At 30.8% G+C, this 20,606-nt stretch overlaps 2 protein-coding genes across 2 annotated transcripts; one reads left to right on the plus strand and one right to left on the minus strand.

Annotated features, from left to right (window-relative positions):
• Nucleotides 1–578: 578 nt before the first annotated feature.
• On the minus strand, nucleotides 579–20,342 carry LOC113375096 (transcription activator MSS11-like). Its single transcript, XM_026615043.1, has 7 exons — nucleotides 19,861–20,342; nucleotides 14,719–14,799; nucleotides 3,247–3,411; nucleotides 3,014–3,139; nucleotides 2,594–2,723; nucleotides 1,549–1,833; nucleotides 579–670 (listed from the first exon to the last, which is right to left on the minus strand). The coding sequence occupies exons 1-7, from the start codon at nucleotides 19,924–19,926 to the stop codon at nucleotides 579–581; spliced, it is 945 nt and encodes a 314-aa protein (XP_026470828.1). The 5' UTR covers nucleotides 19,927–20,342.
• On the plus strand, nucleotides 8,299–13,013 carry LOC113377941 (glucose-6-phosphate 1-dehydrogenase). Its single transcript, XM_026618404.1, has 9 exons — nucleotides 8,299–8,523; nucleotides 9,883–10,004; nucleotides 10,078–10,224; nucleotides 10,290–10,507; nucleotides 10,944–11,102; nucleotides 11,169–11,388; nucleotides 11,463–11,679; nucleotides 12,420–12,625; nucleotides 12,695–13,013. Exons 1-9 carry the CDS (start codon nucleotides 8,508–8,510, stop codon nucleotides 12,947–12,949), a joined length of 1,560 nt encoding a protein of 519 aa, XP_026474189.1. The 5' UTR covers nucleotides 8,299–8,507; the 3' UTR covers nucleotides 12,950–13,013.
• Nucleotides 20,343–20,606: the final 264 nt, after the last annotated feature.

Genomic DNA, 20,606 nt, shown 5'->3' on the forward strand with positions numbered 1-20,606 from the left:
GTCGGGCGGTGCTATTCCACGATGTGGATGTGTTAGCCGCGTTATTATTCGCCGTGGCAATTTGGGACAGAACACTTTGTTGAGATTGATTAGCTTGAGCTTGAGCCTGTGCTTGGGCCTGGGCCTGTGCCTGTGCCTGTGCCTGAGCCTGAGCTTGAGCTTGAGCCTGTGCTTGAACTTGTGCAGCTTGCAAGCCAGCCAAAGACGTTAGTTGTATTTGTTGTATTTGTCCATTTGAATTAATGACATTTGCCACTTGTGACTATTGGAAACAAAAATTATTTAAAACAATTTATATTTACAAAGAACTATTTAATTTGTACAAACTTATTAAGATTATCTAAATTTATAATGTATCAAATAAACTGATGCAAATTTAAGTAGAAATCTAAATAAGCTTTATTAGTTGACCAAGCATTGATAGAAGAAACTTCCAATGTTATTATATAAAATTTTGACAAACCTGTGCTGCTAACTGCGGTATTATTTGCATCTGCGGTTGCACTAGACCAGGAATTCCAGCAAACGCTTGCAATGGGAAATGGACGGTCTGCAAAACTGTTTGCCCGTTGGCGTGCTCACGGAACTTGTACCGGTATTGTTTGGGCAGCCATCGCATTAGCGAACTGCACTACTTGAGGCATAGGAGATCGCACCGAAACATTTTGGCCTGAGGAGTAAATTGTTCTTCAATCAATACTGGTGCTGATAAAAAATGAAATCGCGAAATCTATTCTAGGCAAAAACATCAAGAATAAACGAAAGCAACATCAATATTATGTCATACTATTTTAATAAAATATAAGCCATTTTAAAGGATTTTCTTTTGTTTGAAATATGTAATATGAATTATCGACACTGAGACATCAAAATGAGCATATTTGTTCCAATTTCTCAACACTCTCGTGTCGTGACTATAAAAAATATCAATCAAACAAAAAAGTTAACGCGGCGGTTTTATTCGAACTGGTCTATTCTACAACAGCTAATGCAACATAATTATTGTCAATTACACAATTATTAGATAAAGCATTTTTTTCATTTTATGTTGCGGGTCTAATCGGCCAATTTAAATATAGAAGAGTAAACAACTATTGTTTTTAATAATGAAAATGATTTAATATTCAAAATTATCATCATTATTGCATTATGTATTTTTTTTGTGATAATATTAAATATCAAATATTTGATCAAGAATTCCGCTCCCATATTTTTTATTGTAATTGAAGTCAAAGTTACGTTACGTTAAGTTATATGATATATTGAATATTTAATTGAAAATCTTGTAACAAAAAGCACAACTCTCAAATTTTGTTAGGCGTTTAAAAATTATTAATACGATTTTGGCGTACATTCATGATAATTTTTCAAGAACAAGTTTCAAATTTTTGTCCTATAATATATTTTAAGAAAATTAGTTTGATACATATCGGGTGATTATTATTCCAAACCAAATTAATAAGCCCACATAACCAGTCCCAAGAAGCAATGTGAGATAAGCTGTGGAAAGCAAAAAGCAATAAGGGGTTGTTCTTCTCTTCTTTTTACCTGAGCTTTCTAATTTGGCAGTGTCTTTATTGGCAGTACTACTATTGTTACTCTGTTGCGAATTTTGTTGTACAGGACTCTGGATTTGAATGTTTGTCCCAGGTATAGTTATTGTAGTTCCTCCTCCTGAAGTATTATTCTGTTGCTGCTGTTGTCCGGAGTTAGTTGATGTGTTCAAACCTGGTATCGTAATATTACCTCCTGGGAAAGCTATTCCTTGAGACCCGCTTAGCGGAATCTGAATGTTGGTGCCGGGTATTGTTATGATTGCAGGGTTAGAAGCAGCTTAAAGGAAGAGAAATGCACAAAATACAGAATGACCGCATGTGTTAGTTGGTGTTAGTAAAGGGTGCAGCGGTATTTGCACACTTTTTGCTTCCTGATGTATTTGTCGTGGACTTCTAATCGATTTGCCGTGGATTTTTAATCTATTTTTTTTTTCTCTTTTAAATGATACGGTACTCCTAAAGTTATGTTAGGGAAGAAAATCACTCTGGTCTAAGATGGCTCTCAAGTCATGTATTTGATTATATTCAATATAATAGAATCAGAATCTTAAGTACGCCTTAATCAATAAAATTACAAACAGTAATTGCTATAACCAAATGACAATCCCGCGAGTAAGAATTTTCAGAATACATTGCGCGGTCATAAAGATAACAAATACATCAGAAAGTTTGATTAGAGTAGAAATACAATAAATAATATTAAGGAAAATATTAGCTGGGGTATCACCATGTACCAACATCAGTTTCTGAAATTCATTTTTTGATTGATGAAAATATTATCTACTTGTCACACCCCAACTCTAAGCTCATATTAGAATATTACTGTTTAAATTTGAATTGAACTAAATGTGAATTTTTTAAATGTGAACAACCAACGAATATTAAACACATTACATGGCTAGAATCAATAGAAGCGATAGAAATAATAGTTCAACCAAAACCAGACAATCTAATAAACCGATTACCATTTGAGTTTTATAAACGACATGAAAGAGTGTTTCGTAATCAAAACTAAAGAATCAAAATAGTTTATTTACCATTCGGTAATTGAACGGTCTGGGCAGTCATTCCTTGTAGCAAATTCGCAGGTAGCACAGTGCCTTGCGGTGTTCTAATTATTTGGCCCGCCGGTGTCAATAATGCTTGCTGACCGCCTATTTGTATCGTCTGAAAGATTGTATACGTATTTCATATTTGGTATTTATTTCAGATAAATACAAAATTTGAAATATCAAAATTGAACCATTTCAACTTCGGTGAATTGTAAATGTTAATCAAGTACAGCAGAACGAAAAAAAAAATTACAAATATAATACATAATATCAGCAATAATACCAGTGCGCTCTATTTATATATGATTCTTCGAGTAGAAGCAACCTGTTCGTATGACTTGATGGATTTTAAACCAACAACATATGCATTTTTTACGTGCGATTTAATTTCATTTCACAAATTACCTGAGCTGCATTGGCCATTGAGACGGGAATATAAATTGCTTCTTGGCCGTCTACTGTGACAGTTTGTATCGGCTGCATTACACTATAAGCTAGATTAGGAGCTCCTGAAGATAATATTTGGCCACCCTAATAACGTTAAAAAAATAACTAGATGATCATTTGAGGTAGAGGTAGATATTGAAACTAAAATTATATAAAGTTTATGCTTAATGATTCGAGAGTATTAGATGTACCTGCATGAATTGTGGTGACATCGATTGGACCTGCAGTACTTGTTGCCCCTGAGGTGTCATAAATGATTTCACTGGTGTAGTTTGTGCTTGAGCTTGGACTTGGGATGCCTCTAATTGATTCAAGCCGCCGGGCAAAAAGCTTTGTAACTGTTGTAATGTTATAACCTGAAATTTTTTATAGCATTATATATACAATACAAAAATCTTGCATACTAGATTAACGTCTTTTCTCAATAAATATAATATTTTGTTCAAGAATCAGCACGGTTTCCGAAAGAACCATTCTACTTCCCACTCGATTTATAATTTAGTTCATAACATCATTGACTCCTTCGAAGAAGCCACATATTGTACTGCAATATTTTGCGATCTGTCTAAAGCTTTTGATAGTATTTCTCATCAAAGACTTCTTGACAAATTAGAAAATTATGGTATTCGCGGACGTTCGCTCAAACGATTTGAATCTTACCTGTCTAATCGAACACAAAGCGTTTACTTAAATAACGATCACGAGCAAATAATTTCGGATAAATTGTCAAGTACATTGGGTGTGCCCCAAGTATCAATTTTAGGGCCTCTCTTATTTCTCATATATATAAATGATTTACCTTATTGTACACTTTGTGATTTTATTCTTTTTGCGGATGATACCAGCGTTTTCATCAAGGCCAAATCTCTTGATGAATTACAACATAAATTAAGCGTGGTTATGTCACAAATAGCGAAATGGTTTTGTGAAAATAATCTAGTCCTCAATAATGATAAGACCCAAATCATATCTTTTTGTACAAAAAATCGTTTATCCAATATATTACTTCTTTAACCATCAATAATTCAGCATATAATTTTTCGCAAGTATCAAAGTTTCTTGGTATCCATATTAATAATCATTTAAAATGATCTGATCATATCTCTATCTCACTATCACCAACTTTATCTAGAACATGTTTCATGTTGCGCACCCTAAAACCCAACTTGGTTTAAATTGCTTACTTTCAGTTTATTATAGCAACTTTTATTCTCACGTTTCATACGACATCCAATTCTGGGGTTTTTCATCCGAACTAATTAAAATATTTAGCTTCAGAAAAGAGCTATTCGAATAATTTTTTCCTTGCCCAGTAAAGCCTCCTGCGGACCCATATTTAAAAAACACAATATTCTAACTGTCCCATGCATTTTTCTGCTGGTAACATTAAGTTTCATCAAAAACAATTCGAAACTTTTTGATATGGCTTCGTCCTCCTCAAACTACAACACTAGACACAAACTTATTAAGGCGCTCACATATAAATTAGCCAGCTCTTTCAATACGATCGACGGTTTAGGTATTCAGCTTATGAATAAACTTCCACTCAATATGTGAAACTTAGACAGCAAAAAATTTCATGCTTCCCTAGTTAAACTTTTTAAAGAATTAGCTTTTTATGACATTACTGAATTTTCTCAATTTGATTTCAATAACTATTTTCTTGCATAATCCTTATCCTTTATCTATGTAGTCTGACCATTTGATCGCCTGTACAACCATATTTTTTTATTGCTATTTTATTAATTTAAATTTTTTACGGTTTTAAATGATTCTAACTTTCAACCTTGTGCAAGAATTTTGAGCTTGACTGGTGGTCAAATAGACTTTAATATGCTGAACTTTATGATGAACATTGTATTTAATGTTCCAATGCTTTTTTTCAGCTCTTTTTTTTCAGAAGCGAAATTCGTGCAGCTACTATGATTATTATAAAATTACTATCCTTTTAATATTACTATGAATAAGCTTGACAAGAGCCTGAAATAATATCTATTTTATTGATTACGGCTTGCTTATGAATAAATAAATAAATATATTTTCTATATATCGTTAACATTTTGTTTACAACGAAGTTTCAAAGGTTTCAAAAAGATGTCAAATAAGTAATACGAATTTCAAGAATCAGCTTATTTCGCGAAAAAAACCAAAAGAATTTTTGTTTGGTCTACGATTATCGCTGTTCAATTTGATTTGATTTGTCCGCATGCACCACAATCGGTTGTTGTCACATATGAATGTTTGTGTTGGTTAAAATTTTATATTTCTCGAACATAGGCCTGCAAGGCTTTCGAGAGACCTTCAATCGCTCTCACTGCGCTGTTCTGCATATCCTTAATTTTGGTTACATCCGGAGACTCCTGGCTAATAAATGACTATGGAAAATAGCAAAGTAGGTTTCTCTGGCACACTTCTAATTTATTATTGTAAGAGTCAGTGGCGGATCCAGGGAGAGGTCATGACCCCCCCCCCTGAGTTTGACTTAAGACTTACATAGAACACAAATTCAGCAATAAAAATTTTTCATAATGATTTTATTTATGTATTTTGTTACCAAACACATTCTATAAATTCAATATGTAACTTATTATAGACAAACGGCGGAGTCAAAGGCTCCTAAAATTTAAAGATTTTTTAACCGTATTGCGAATATATGTTCTATACATAATTTAATTATGTGACTCCCTCCTGGCGCCAAAACTAGATCCGCCAATGGCAAGAGTCGGCACATAGAAAAGCAATATGGAAAAATGGAAGCCTGATACAAGTACTGAATGATGCGAATTACATTACTTGTGGCACCCAGTTATTATAACAAATCGCTACATATTAATTTAATATTAGAAGCAAAAGTATTCTATGAAATTTAGAAAAATCCATCTATCAAACTAGAAAATGAGATTACATTATTCGAGTTTATTAAGAGTAATTTAGTTGACCGGTTCAAAATGAAATATAAATATAATTATATCAACTATAATTTCAGGAATAGACCAAAAAGTTATGCAATTGATAGATTTGAAAAAAATTATTTCAACAAAATGTTATTTGAAATGGCAAATTTAATTTAATGTCGTCGTTTCTTAGTAATCCTCTGTTATCTTTAAGAACAAAAATTAGGTAGCAATATATACTTATCTATGCCTACATACTTCAGATAGTAAGGAAATCTAGGCAGGCGTGTGCCAAGTTAGTTCATCATATAATAATAGCTTTAAAGCAAATTGTTGCAACCTCCGGATTTCTAAATAATTTCTATATTACAGTTACAATATTGTGTTTATAATATAAATTATAAGGAGGACATAAGATGATGCTGTGGGTTTATTTAATAAAATATTGCCATTGATTTTAAAATTGCTGTTTTCATTTAGAATTATTAGAACAATTTAAAGAAATAATTATTTTAAAATTTGTCAATTTTCTTCGTGAAAAAAATAGAATTAGAAGTACAAAGTAAGGTAAAATAAACCAATGTATTTGAAATTAAAAAAAAAATGAAATGCTTGAACTTTTTGGAATCCTGAATATTATAAAAATCAATTTTAGTCCGATAGTGAAAGTAATATAAATTGATAGCATGTTCAAATTGTTTTCATGGTGCGGTTCGTAACGATAAATCCAGGCACGTTTTGAATATCCAAAATAAAAAAAAAATCCATTTGAAAAGTTAATTCCTTTGTTTAAAGTATAGAGCGTTTTGAACATTTTCAATGTTGGTAGAAATTTAATAATACATATTATTGCAATCTCTTGAATGTTTCATAATGATCATTTTTGATCAGCAAATGACTTGATCAATCAAAAAACTATTAGCCTCTTTCAAAGAGTCTGTACAAAATTTTTTCTACTTTTCGGTTGATCGATCGCACTATGACTTATGAAAATTAAAGTACATAACATTGTAAACCAACATTGTTTTCAATCATTTTAATTGTGAATAATTGAAATATTTTCTTATCACTGAATCTTATCTTCATTTCATTAGTAATGCATAATTAAAACACTGTACTCTGCATTCGAATCGTAATAAATAATTTTGATTGTAAGCATTAATACATAACGCGAATTTCTCGTTCAATTTCAAGATATAAATTTCTTTAATTTTCTAACCATGTTTATCTAAATTATTCAAACATTACCATTGTGAGTAGAAGATATGTTATGCAAACATGAGATAAGTGACTTCTCGCGATTATTGCAACCACGCGACACATACGCTTTATATTGCACAGTGTAAAGGAAATTAATGCGATAACATAATCATTAATTGGTAACAGTTATAAAATTCGTTACTAACTTTTTTTAATCGGGCTTTAGTTCGGGTTTAAACATACTATGACCCCTTTTGATCCTAAGATAGCTAGATTGTTCGGACTGTTTATGATTTTTAACGTGTGATATAATAAAATATATATACAATTACAAGAAAATAACAGTTGAAGTAACCAAGCCCTTTTCTCACTTGACGGCCTTTTCTAGATTATAGATGTTCTTGGATCTGAGGACAATGAGCGGACAATTGATTTTTCTGATTGCATGAAAATTATTTTTTTATAAAAACATGTTTATTTGAACTTGTACATGAATATAGGGGTAGCCATAATACATTTTTAATAGAAGTAGTTGGTAATATCTTGTCAAGAATAACATTTATTATTACGAATAATTAGTAAAATTTTCCAATAATTATTGTAGCTAAGATCCTCGCTCAATATAAGGCATATATGAGGGGCCGTCCATCAATTACTTGGGGCCTCAAAGGAGGGGGTTGACTGAAAATCATAAAATATCACAAGGGAAAAGGTTTTTCAAGATATCGCGTGTATTTATTTTTTACCTGAGATTTTTCGTATGTGCTAAAAATACATGTGATGTTTGGTGGAGGAGAGGAATTTTAAATTTCTCTCTTGGAAAAACCAAGAGGAAGAGAGGGACGGTTAAAAAATGTTTGAAAAAAAATTATTATTTCAAACTGGAGTAACTAAATATCGCGTCAAATTCATGATTTGCTGGTGATGAAAGGGCTTTTCGCACCGTGTAACAGTTATTTACAGTTACTAACTGGCATAATTCAAAGTGCGCTTGCACAAGAGAGACACAATCAAATGATAACATTCAACGTTGCTATTCGAATTTCAATTGCATTCTATTCATCAAATGAATTGTTGCATAAATATAAAATATAAACAATAAATATAAATTAATAACATTTGATATAAAAGTCTTGCATCCAACTGTGGCGTGATGTATGTCTTATCCGTTCGGTGAACGACCTTGTATGCTAGAACGAATTATAAAAGTTATTGAATGTGAATGGAAAGCATTTGTTCAAGAGTATATGTACATTATAGTTCGATACGTTGCGCTGGTTAGTTAGTGAGAGTGCTGGAGCAGCCAATCGATAGAGGTTGTCCGGATTTCGTGCGAGGTTAACCTAAATATTCCGACAATGAACGGTAAAACAGGTATGTTGCGTAAAAAAATTGTTAGCATTGGCGAATAATGGTCAATAATTACAATAATTGGCAATTCTAATTGCGTTATTTTGCTCTACCATCTACTGTGTCTGCTCGGCATCAATGACTCTATTGTATTCTTGCCACTCGTGTTGCAGTGTTATGGTTTAGGTGTTATTTTATTTTGTTTAGTTTGTATTTTATAAAATACATAGTGAGTATTCGGTGGCATCTTTCATTGTTTTAATTATAAATTTATATATAAATTATGTGTGTGTGATATGTATAAATTTACTTGTGTTCGTTCATAAATTACTTTCGTTCGTAACATGGTAACCAAAAAGAATAACTAAAAACATTCACATAGTAATTTCACTCTTAATATTGTTTCTGGCCGTTTTGTAGCGATTACTCATTTCCTATTGTAATTTTATCAAAATAAACGTACACGATCGTTAACAACTGAAATAAAAGTATCTATTATGGAAATGAAAACTATTTTTATAAAATGTATTAATTAATAAAAAAATCTATTAATGTTCAAGGAATGACTTGCAATTCTATATCATTAATATATAGTCACGTATACTGCAGTATAATTTGAACATTGAAGTATATAATATTTCTTGGTCAAAATAATATATGCTTTTTATGCTTAATTATCAAAATAAATTATCGCATTGAGCCCTTTTATTATAATCTACGATATCATATTAAGAATCTATGATATCATATTAGGAAGTTATTTAGATCGTATCTGATTGCATTTAAGCAAAAACACGAATTATTATATGCAATATTAATTTCGCCGTATTGTAAAGGATATTACAATTTCGCTAACATTTGGTTTGCAATAACCCTTTAGATCATCTAAAGTCGATGGTTTAATCATCTCCCTAATATGCATGTAATGATAATAAAATCAACCTACTTGAAATAACAAATCTATTATTATTGGGTAACATTGTTTTATAGAGACGCTGCTATACGGAATAGTGAGTCGCCTAGTAGCGCTACTGAATGGACCCCGGCATAACATATTTTAAGATTTTTCATTCTTTCTCAATAAAAATGTATTTAAAAATGAAAAACTACATTTCTGAAGATCTCAATAGCTTGTGTCAGAATTATCAATAGACTCACAGTGATAAATCTTTAAGCAAGGATCGACATACTACATGTCGCTTAAAGGCGACACTCGTACACACAGGTAGTCCTGTGAATGTCGCCTATAGCGACTCTCGAAGCGGAGGGATGAGTCAAGTACATTTTAAGGACGGATTTTTTTGCATTAATAATGTGTTTTGCATTAATTATAATTTGCATTAATAATGTGTTATGTCATAACATTAAATGTTGTAATTTCAGAAAATGGTGTGCAGCAGAGTTTAGCATTGATAAGGAACTCTCTGAAATCGAGTAGGATGGAGTTGGAAGGCACACATTTTGACGGAAGCCATCCGCATGTATTTGTGGTATTTGGAGCATCTGTAAGATTTTTTTCATTATTTTTTATGAAAATGGGACTTTTGATTTAATACTGTCATTTATTGCACGTTATAGGGTGATCTAGCGAAGAAGAAAATATATCCGACGCTATGGTGGCTCTTCAGAGATAACCTGATTCCGGAGAAAACTGTATTCTATGGTTATGCCAGAAGTAAAATGATGATTTCCGAGTTAAGAGAGAAATGTTACCAATATATGAAGGTTTTATTTGATATTTTCTCATATATTTATTTACTTTATATTTTTAAAATTATCTATTAATTCAGGTAAAACCGGAGGAACAAGCGAGGTATGAACAATTCTGGAAAGCGAATTTTTATATTTCTGGCAATTATGATTCGCGAAGAGATTTCGAATTGCTTAATCAAGAACTAAGCAAGCATGAAGCAGGTCCTTACGGTAACAGATTATTCTATCTTGCCCTGCCGCCATCAGTTTTCGAAGAAGTTACAGTACATATACGAAATACCTGTATGGGAGAAAAGTAAGTTCCCTTTGTTTCACACATAAGTTTTGCATCGATAAGATAAAATTCTAAACCATTGTTGCTATATACCATGTAGAATATAAGTCGACGTTTTATAATAAAAAAATATTTATGATGAACTCATTATGGGTAATTAGTAATCAAGTGTTTGGTTATAATTAGGCCTTCACATATTGATTTTAGTGCACATAACAGTCAGTAAATGTAAATCAATATAACATTATTGAGAACAATTTATAGTGCATAAAAATCCTTAAATTCGTTTTAATTTTAAAAATACAGGACTTTATATAATCATTTTTGTTTGAATTATTTAAGTTTTAATCGTTTAATAGTTTTTGGGTCTTGATAGCAATGGTAATGTTCTCCATTTTTATTGACAGTATTGGTATTTTTAAAGCATTTACAATGGATTTTTTTTTTTATAAATTAGAGGCTGGAATAGAATTATCATAGAGAAGCCATTTGGAAGAGATGCAGAGAGTTCCAAAAAACTGTGTGAACATTTAAGAAGTTTGTTCAACGAAGAACAATTATACCGTATAGATCACTACTTAGGAAAAGAAATGGTACAAAATCTGATGGCCTTGAGGTATAATTTACATACAGTTTATTATTTTAATACTTCATAAAATAAATAATTCTTAATTTTTCACAGGTTCAGCAACCGCATCTTTAGTCCGACTTGGAATAGAGATAATGTGGCATCAGTATTAATCACATTTAAGGAACCATTTGGCACTCAAGGTAGAGGTGGTTATTTTGATAATTTTGGCATTATTCGTGATGTTATGCAAAATCATTTGTTACAAATTTTATCTCTTATGGCTATGGAAAAACCTGCTTCGGTACACCCAGATGATATTAGAAATGAAAAAGTAATTTTTTTCACCAAACTGTATACATATTAATTTAAATATTTCATCATTTTCATAAAAACGTGTATGTTCAGGTGAAAGTGCTTCGATGTATAGATGCGATAGACTTGAAAGATGTAGTATTGGGACAGTACATTGGAGACGAAAATGGAGAAGGAGACGCGAAATTAGGATACTTGGATGACCCAACGGTTCCCAAAAACTCAAACACTCCTACTTACGCCTTGGCTGTAATGTACATAAAAAATGAAAGATGGGATGGTGTACCATTTATATTGAAATGCGGAAAAGGTAATATTAAGTTTCAAAATGTTGATGTAGTAGGATTTTATTATTTCTTTTACTATGATGTATGTAGTATAGAATGTTGTTTTACAAGAAGGTTTACATAAAAAGCATAAAACCCCGAGTAAAAATCGGGCTGATAGATCAAATTTACGTGCCGGCGACGAGTGTCACTGCCGTTCGTTCTCGATGTGTCAATGAAGTTGAAGACTATATAGGAGATTTGCCAGTTAAACTCTGCTACTGAAATCGGTGTCGCTGAATACCATTTAGATTTTTTTTTTGATAATTACCTGCATATCAAAATAATTTTCCTGCCTTTAATACAGAATGGAGTTAAAAATACAGATGTAAAAGATTTTTTCTCAACTTTGTTAAAGTCAAGAACTAAATAATTATAGTAAAATGCTACGTAAATATCATACGTATCTGCGCCATAATGTAGAGCCAATTTATCCATTAATTGTAATCCATTTTTGAAGACTAGTCAATGAAGATGGATCAAATTCTTTTTTTAACCTCCTTAAAAATATTAATGAAAAAGAGATATAATTGTTAAAATTATTTATAAATGTCTAAAAAACATTTTTTGAATTTCTTATAAAATTATCTTCATTACATTCATTATAAAGGTTTTTGAAAAGCAAATGAATTTCAACTACAATTATCGATTCCGCAAGCCTTCGAAATACGATCATTCGAATATCAATAATTAAGCTAATTAATTGTGCATAATTATCTTTTAGCGCTTAATGAACGTAAAGCCGAAGTGCGAATTCAATACCAAGATGTTCCTGGTGACATTTTTAATGGCAAACCAAAAAGAAATGAACTGGTGATAAGAGTTCAACCTGGCGAAGCTGTATATTTGAAGATGATGACTAAGACACCAGGAATAACATTTGACATGGAAGAAACAGAAATGGATTTGACTTATGGCAACAGATACAAAGTAAGGCAATTTGAATTGTATTTACTAATTTATAATATATAACAAAATAAGCGTTTTTTTCTGGTTTAGGAAGTAAAGCTGCCTGATGCTTATGAGCGGCTCATATTAGATGTTTTTATAGGATCTCAAATGCACTTTGTGAGGTCTGATGAACTTACAGAAGCTTGGAGAATATTCACACCAATCTTGCACAAAATCGAAAATGAGAAGGTAAGACCCATACCTTACAAATATGGATCTAGAGGTCCCAAAGAAGCTGATGAGAAAAGCAAATCATGCAACTTTAAGTACTATGGTTCATATAAGTGGAAACAACAAAACTGACTTTTTCTTAGAAATTTTTAAAAAATTATTAGTTGTATTTGGTTGTGGTGTTACCATTTATTTATAAGTACAAATAACAGCTTTTCCAATTCATTATTTATTTAATACCTTTTGAGGTAAATGGAATAAAATGAAATTTTAAACTCTGATTCAATAGTAACAATAAGATATTTATTATAAAATAATCTCCATATCATAAATTGTCAAAATTCTTAAAGCTTTAATTGTTCATAAAACTCTCTAGCTGTGATTAAATCGTTGCTGATGCTGGATTTCATATCTATATACTAAAATTAAGCTCGAATCCTTTATACTCATATTAGAATAAGAAGTTTGAAACTTTCAATTTACACTTTTATATGTACAAAAAATAAACTCCACACGTTTTTTCAACTAATATGTTTTTAATAAATAAGCATTTCTACAATTATATATATATAAATATGTGTGTGTGTATGTGTGTGTCAATTTTATGCAAACATAAGAAAATATTTAGTTATATACTGCAAATGTGTACACGGTGTACACATTTGTGGGACAGCATTTTATGTGAACAACATAAGTAAACATGGGCAAAATACCCGTATTTTTAGAATCTCAAAGAAAAGTGATAGTTAAATGCTCATTAAAATTTCGCTTTACATTTCTTCAAGTGAAAATAATCTACCTCAATATTTGATATTATGCTATTGATTCATTTTTTTCAATTCTAATGCGGTTAGGGGGCGTCCATTAATCACGTGAGGCTTTTAGGGAGAGGGGGATTTGACAAAAAATCATAAAATATCACGTGGGGGAGGGAGGGGTCTAGTAAGATATCACGTGTATTTATTTTTTACCTGAATTTAAAAAAAAATACGATTTTTTACGTGGAGGGGGGGTAATTTTGAATATCGCGACGTATCACCAACGGGGTGGGGGTTTCCAAAATCCCTAAAAAATCGATCACGTGATTAATGGACGCCCCTCCCCCATGTGATGATAATACCAGTGATTGACTAAGTTTTTAGAACATATTACTGTGATTTAAATTAAAAAAAATGTAATGAATAAGTTTCAAAATAATTGATATTTATACAAAATATAAAGATAATAAATGTAAAAACAAAACATATATATATAACCTTAATTTTTAATTAAAGATGTCAAAAATGTATTAAATAAAATGTTCATTTGCAAGAGAGCGCGGCAAGGGCTGCTCGTAAGGGCTTTTGGGACATTAACCCCTTAATCGGACCAGAAGCAAATACTATGCATTACGGTGATCGCTTTCAAAATCGATTACAAAATATTTATTTATACAAAACTCTAAAATACAAAATTATTTTTATTTTTGGGATAAACTGTAGGCTGTGTGGCAACAAAATGGTCACGAAATCTGCGCCAGCTTTTACAACTTCGGCCCGATATTTTCGAATCTAAATCGGTTAAGGGGCTAAAGCGGTGCACAATTCAGATTTATCATTACAATAAGGAGCAAACGTTTTCTTTCGTAAACGTTTGCTTTAAAACCTTCTGTAAATGAATTTATCTTATTGTTAGTGCAAGAAAACTATGAATCATAAAAATAATCTTAATTGATTTATGGCGCGAAATTACGTATTAAATTCAAATACTGGTGTTGAGAACAAAGTATTTTGAATGCAAAATCGTTATCTGTAGCAGATGTTATTTAGTAGCATGTTGTTTATTACATACTTTATTTTAATTTAATTTGATAAAGGCAAATATTTAGTAGCATTCAGTGCATGCCATTAAAGAAATATTACCTGTGGTTGTTGTTGCTGTTGAGTATTTTGTTGATTTTGCTGATTCTGCGACGTCATGATTGAAATGTTCTGCTCGGATGACTGAAAATAAAGTTTTTACGTTAATATCTAATTCATTATTAAGAAATTTGATTTGTGTTTAATAACAATGTTGATTTCCTATTTTTAGCATTACAGCCTTTATGATATCAGCAGTTATATAAAATTTTGTGTATTAAGAATAACTTTGATTTATATGATGTTTTTTATGAGAGGTGAGAAATAAAATTAGTCAAATTTATAAAATTGGTTGCAGAAAGTTTTTCAAATGCTATTCAATTTGAATTACTTTTTCCATTTTACTCATTTTAAAACTGATAATAGCTCCACAATATAAAAATTAAACATTAAGGAAAGCATTGATGTTATGATGACTACTTAAAAGTTAAATCTGTGATGCGGGGGGTTGCTTAATACTTTCCATGTTTTAGATATATTCATCATTACTATAAATTTTTAAATTTCTTAACTACTTAGAGAAATAAATGTTAATATAACGGGAAAAAATTGAAACAGATGGCGTTTTTATTATATTTAGTAGAATTTTCTTATTTGTAAAATTCACGTGACTCATTCTATTTTAACATATCCATTCCACCGTTATCCTTACCGAATTTGAATTAAAGTGCCCTGTCTTTTGGGCATGATTGGGCCTTTGAAAGTTATTAGGCTAGCAACGAATATTCAGTACTATTCGGTATTCGGCATCTTTTTTCGTATTCGGTCGAATGCCGAATAGTTAATTTAAAAGAAGACACCGCATCTCCTCAGCAGAAATATTGTTTGTTTTATCTTTTTATGCGATAAAGGGCGGCGATTGATTGGTATTTAGAAGTCTTTAGTTTATATAATATATGATAAGAAATGAATTTGTTATTGTATATATAATATTTTAAACTTTATCGACTTTTGAGATTATAAACAAACATGTGAAGAACTTTTCTGAATATTCAAAGAATGCGTTATTGTTGTATGTTTATGTTATTTAATATGAATCATTCAAAGGTTACACGTATGTGTTTTATATATATATACTCAGGGCCGGTCCTGCCTTGCATGCGATGCATGCAAAAAATGCGGGCGCACGCCTTAGGGGGCGCGCCAAAACGAGTTTCGGAAATTAAATTTATAATATATTATTTATATTTTTTATTATTTATATAAAATCTAGAATATTTAATGAATTATAATAAAAAATCTAACTTAACTATGAATACGGAGACACGAAAAGCGTATTTATTTGGCAATGTGATATCAGTAGAAACGATTAAATGATTAATAATAACAGCTGAAAATTAGTAAATAACATCTCTATTTATTGCTTAATCTACATATTCAATTTTCCTCTGTTTGAAGTTACCGTGAAGTCGAAAAACAAAATATCTTGTTCAATCTCATAATCTCATAAGCGCAAACCAGCGAAAAATTAAATTAACTATTGGACATTATTGACGAAAAATTGCGAACTGATTTAGTTGAAATGGAACTTGTTAAAAAATATAAACAAATTATAATCGGGGAAATGAAAAATGGGGACTCAGTGATTAGAAAATGGCATGTTTATTTCGAGAAATTGAATTGTAACTTTGTTTTTGTTGCCACATCTGATGAACTTTGAACGTTGAAGATATGCGTGGTTAGGGTTATGGATATGGAACTATAATTTAATAATAATGAACTATAATTAATTGGAATAATTTAATTTTTATTAACTATGCAGAAATAATATATATCAAATATAATTAGTTTTTTCTTTCAATATAATTCGAGAAATGTTTAATTTCTTTGCATTTTTTACTGATTTTTTGAAAATGCTTCTAAAATACATTGAATATTTAACTTTAACCCTTGCGACTAGAATGCCGCCGCTCCGGCGACAAAATTCACATAAATCTTGCAATTCGCGAGTGGAAAGGGTTAAAACAACAATCTGATACTCTGAATATGAGGGAAAAACAAGGATGAATACAATTCGGCTCTTACGATATCAATAAGGAGAAGTTTACGACGAAATTTTGGATATTGTAAATACATAATGAAAAATTAAAATGAATTAAAATTTGAAAAATCCAACATGAAATACGAGTGAAAATGAAAAGCTAGTTTTTTTAGCTCTCTTGACATGATTTGCTCAATAGAATAAATTGCATCATGAATAAGTATAATGTTTCAAAACCCAAATATTAATATGGCACATACGTTAAAAATATTTGAAAATTTAAAAATATTTGATTATAATCAATCCGCGAATCGTCTCGATTTTCTAAATAAATTTAAAATCAATGTATTATTTTATACGCTTTTAGATTATATCTAATTTTTTGTGTACAAAATCTAGAACAATTGAGAATAAAATTTAAAAAAAAAAAATATTTATATAATTTTAATGATAAACTGTTAAAACAGTTAAAATTAATAGGGGGGGGCGCTAGAAAAAAAGTTGCATGCGGGCGCTAAGGGCTCCAGGACCGGCCCTGTATATACTCGTATATATATATATATATATATATATATATATATATATATATATATATACAAAAAGTCATTCATTATATTCAATCTAAGCATTTCTAAACAAAGAGCTATCATAGGTTTTTTATAGCACAAAATAAAAATACATAATATTTTAATCTTGAGATGATGTGGTTAAATACAGTTTATCGTTCTCTCCTAGTTTTTATGTATTTTAATAGACCTACTATTAGTGTGAAATTTAATAAATAAACAGATAATTACCTACGGGCTTTAAAAACAATAAATTCATTATGGACTCTAAAAATAAATCGCCGATATGTTATTTAAGTATTCGGTATTCGGCCGAATAGTGTAAATGGTGCTGCATATTCCAAATAACAAAGAGTAACCGAATAGTCATTGGAGCCTAGGCATAAAACTTGAATGAACATGTAATTCGTTAGTAATAATAAAAATATCAATAACATATATAAAATAATAATAAAAACAGAGGAAAACATTTCTGCCCCGTTTTTTTTTTTTTAACTTCCCGTAGGGCAAGTTATAGTAATCGCAAAAAAATCAAAAATGAAAATTTTTATATATCTTTACGTTTCAGAGGTTTCTGAACATTTTGGCATACCTTAGAAAAAATGGATGTATGTGTGTGTGTGTGTATGTGTGTGTGTATGTATGTGCGGATACAAATTTTCGTCGACGATTTCGGGAACACGGATCAACCGATTTGAATAATTCAAAAAACATTCGATTCGTATTGAAAAGGAGACGTGCTGATTAGTTTTTGGCGAAGGCAGGTCTAGCCGTTCCAAAGATACGGGGCAAAAAGTGCCGAAAACGGTAACTCAGTTTTTAAGAGAACGAAGCGTCCGATTTGAATAATTCAAAAAACATTTTACTTGTATTGACAAGATGAAGAATCGATAAAATTTTCATGAAGGTAGGTCTAGCGGTTTCGGAGATATGGAGGAAAAAGTAAAAAAAATGAGCCATTTGGCGGTCAAAAATGATCATTAGACATATGCACATCAAATTATCAGATATTTTATAGAGATTTTAACAATAAATATAATTTTGGTTTACATTCCTATGGGTTCCGTACCAATGTTTACGCGTTAGACGTCGACGCGGCGCTTACGCGGTTTGATATTTCGTCTTTATGCAGTTAAAGCAGTACGATTGCTTTGAAAAGAAAGTTCAGATCTTCCACAATATGTCAAAAAAAAGAAAAAAAATTTTTTTTTCAAAAAAAAAAATTAAAATTTTTTTTTTTTTTTTTTAAATTTTTTTTCAAAAAAAAGTAATTTTTTGTCCAATTTATAGTTTCTCAAAAATCTTATTTTTTCGAAGTGAAATTTTTTCAAAAATGTTAAAAAAATAATAATTTTTGGTACGGGAAGTTCCAGCAATTTGCCTTAAGGCACGATGCCTTAATTGCCTTAAGACAGAATTCCACTTACAGCTAGTTTTTTTTTTGAACATGGCCGCGGTAGAGGTAAAAACTAGTTGCTTCTACTACTATGCTGATAATGTGGGGATAGTTTTAGTAAATGTGGCAATATCGGCGATGTGGCGACAGCCGCACTCAACGTGTATTATTAATTAACAAACACTACGGAAATTGTAATGAAACGATTTACTTTTAATATTTCTTTTAATATTCACTTTTAATATTTCTTATTAAACGAATAGTATTTTTTCTATAATGTGGTGTTACGACATTGATAACATGTATGATAGAATTAATACTATTCATACTTATCTAAAATCAAGTATTAAAATAAATATGCAAAGTATTATAATTGTTATTGTCTAGAATTTAAATATTTTGATAATAAGTAAATTAGGAAAACATAAATAAAAAAAAACTGATTTTCTCCTACTCCATGAGCCTATCGAAGCTATCGTAGATCGTGACCTCCTCAGGAGGTCAGTCCACCTTCAATAAGCTCGTTATATTATTGTGGGGGAACTTCGAGTCATCCTGGCATGCTCAGTTCTATTAATGAGTGAAATATTTGCAAGTTGAACGTGACCGTCACGCCTACAAAATTGGTGGAATAAGTCGGCGCCTATTTCTTGCACTATACACAATCAACAGCAGCTTAGGTGGGGAGTCCGCGCATCTGCACGGAACATCTGTCCGTAACCGTAACGATTATCGATTAATAAACACATCATTAATGCGATTTGCATTTGACAAGTATCGAAACTTTTGTTGCACGTAATTAATAATTACATATGCAACATCTAATTATAGTTTACGCTACAACTGTAAAGTTTGTTGATTTAAGGGTCACGATCGTTGTCACAAATAATATTTACTAATTAAATAAAACAAATATTAAATAAAAACGCTAATTTTAAGTTGAAGTATTATTAGCAGATTTGAAATAAAAATTAAGAATTTTGATTATTGGAACCTGTTATCACAGACACGCCTATGAGACATAACGCCACTGGCCGCGAAAGCGACAAAGGGAGGGCTTTAGAACATACGCCTTCTCATATTAAAAACCATCTCTAAAATTACTATATCACACCCTAGGCACTAAACCAACTACAATAAACCAACTTTATCAGAACACTACTAAATTTACTTAATTCTAAGTGCTACACTACAATTCTTACTTGTACGATTTGTTCATTAGGTAAAAATTCCACTTTTGGTTTGACTTCTTCCATTTTCTCACGCATATCCTGTTGTTAATACTATCTAAAACACATGTCGTATATACCACAATTTTGATTTTTTTTTAACTTTCATTTAACTAGTCATTATTTAAATACAGCCTGAATATAATATATAAAATCACAATATACACGTTAACACAATATGACACTATAATTTGTGTCTACTCTACACACAATGCATGCCCGACGGTACGTATGACGAACGAGAAGGCTTATGTATTCCCCCGCGGAGAAGTTTGTTATTCCATTGAAATTCGGCATATAGTAATAGGTGAGCGCACATGACTTATTATTTTACTCAAATAAATTAATATTACTTCATTTATCTACAACAAGGATATGACAGAACACGACATTTAAACTGTTAAGAGAGAGCTAGCTATACATGATCGAATTACATTTCTACGCGCAAGCAGAGTCAGAAATATAGTTCTCTCTCTCAAATGACACAAAATGTGTGCGATTTCAAGTAGAAATAGAGTTCTATGTCTCTAGGAGCGATGTGATTAAATTCAAATGCAATGTTAAATTGAATACTACAATATTATTTCATTTTAATCTATGTGTACATTTCATTCATAATATAATTTTTGAATTTTTTAAATTTAGCGTGTAAGTTACTTTTTGCAATACCCATCAATGGCGGCGTTAAGCAAAATACAATTTCTATTTTCTTAAAATAA

Source organism: Ctenocephalides felis, unplaced genomic scaffold, assembly GCF_003426905.1.
Source record: "Ctenocephalides felis isolate EL2017-DRISC unplaced genomic scaffold, ASM342690v1 CF-g0.4_SCAFFOLD_01886, whole genome shotgun sequence".
In the NCBI taxonomy this organism is placed as follows: Eukaryota; Metazoa; Arthropoda; class Insecta; order Siphonaptera; family Pulicidae; genus Ctenocephalides; species Ctenocephalides felis.

Coding starts and splice junctions, on each gene's coding strand:
- LOC113377941 (XM_026618404.1), top strand. Junction 10,508..10,943: donor AATACCTGTATGGGAGAAAA/GTAAGTTCCCTT, acceptor TTTATAAATTAG/AGGCTGGAATAGAATTATCA. Junction 12,626..12,694: donor CTTATGGCAACAGATACAAA/GTAAGGCAATTT, acceptor TTTCTGGTTTAG/GAAGTAAAGCTGCCTGATGC.
- LOC113375096 (XM_026615043.1), bottom strand. CDS start 19,926: ATGCGTGAGAAAATGGAAGAAGTCAAACCAAAAGTGGAATTTTTACCT. Junction 3,140..3,246: donor TGTCACCACAATTCATGCAG/GTACATCTAATA, acceptor TAACGTTATTAG/GGTGGCCAAATATTATCTTC. Junction 671..1,548: donor TGCCAAATTAGAAAGCTCAG/GTAAAAAGAAGA, acceptor TTTACTCCTCAG/GCCAAAATGTTTCGGTGCGA.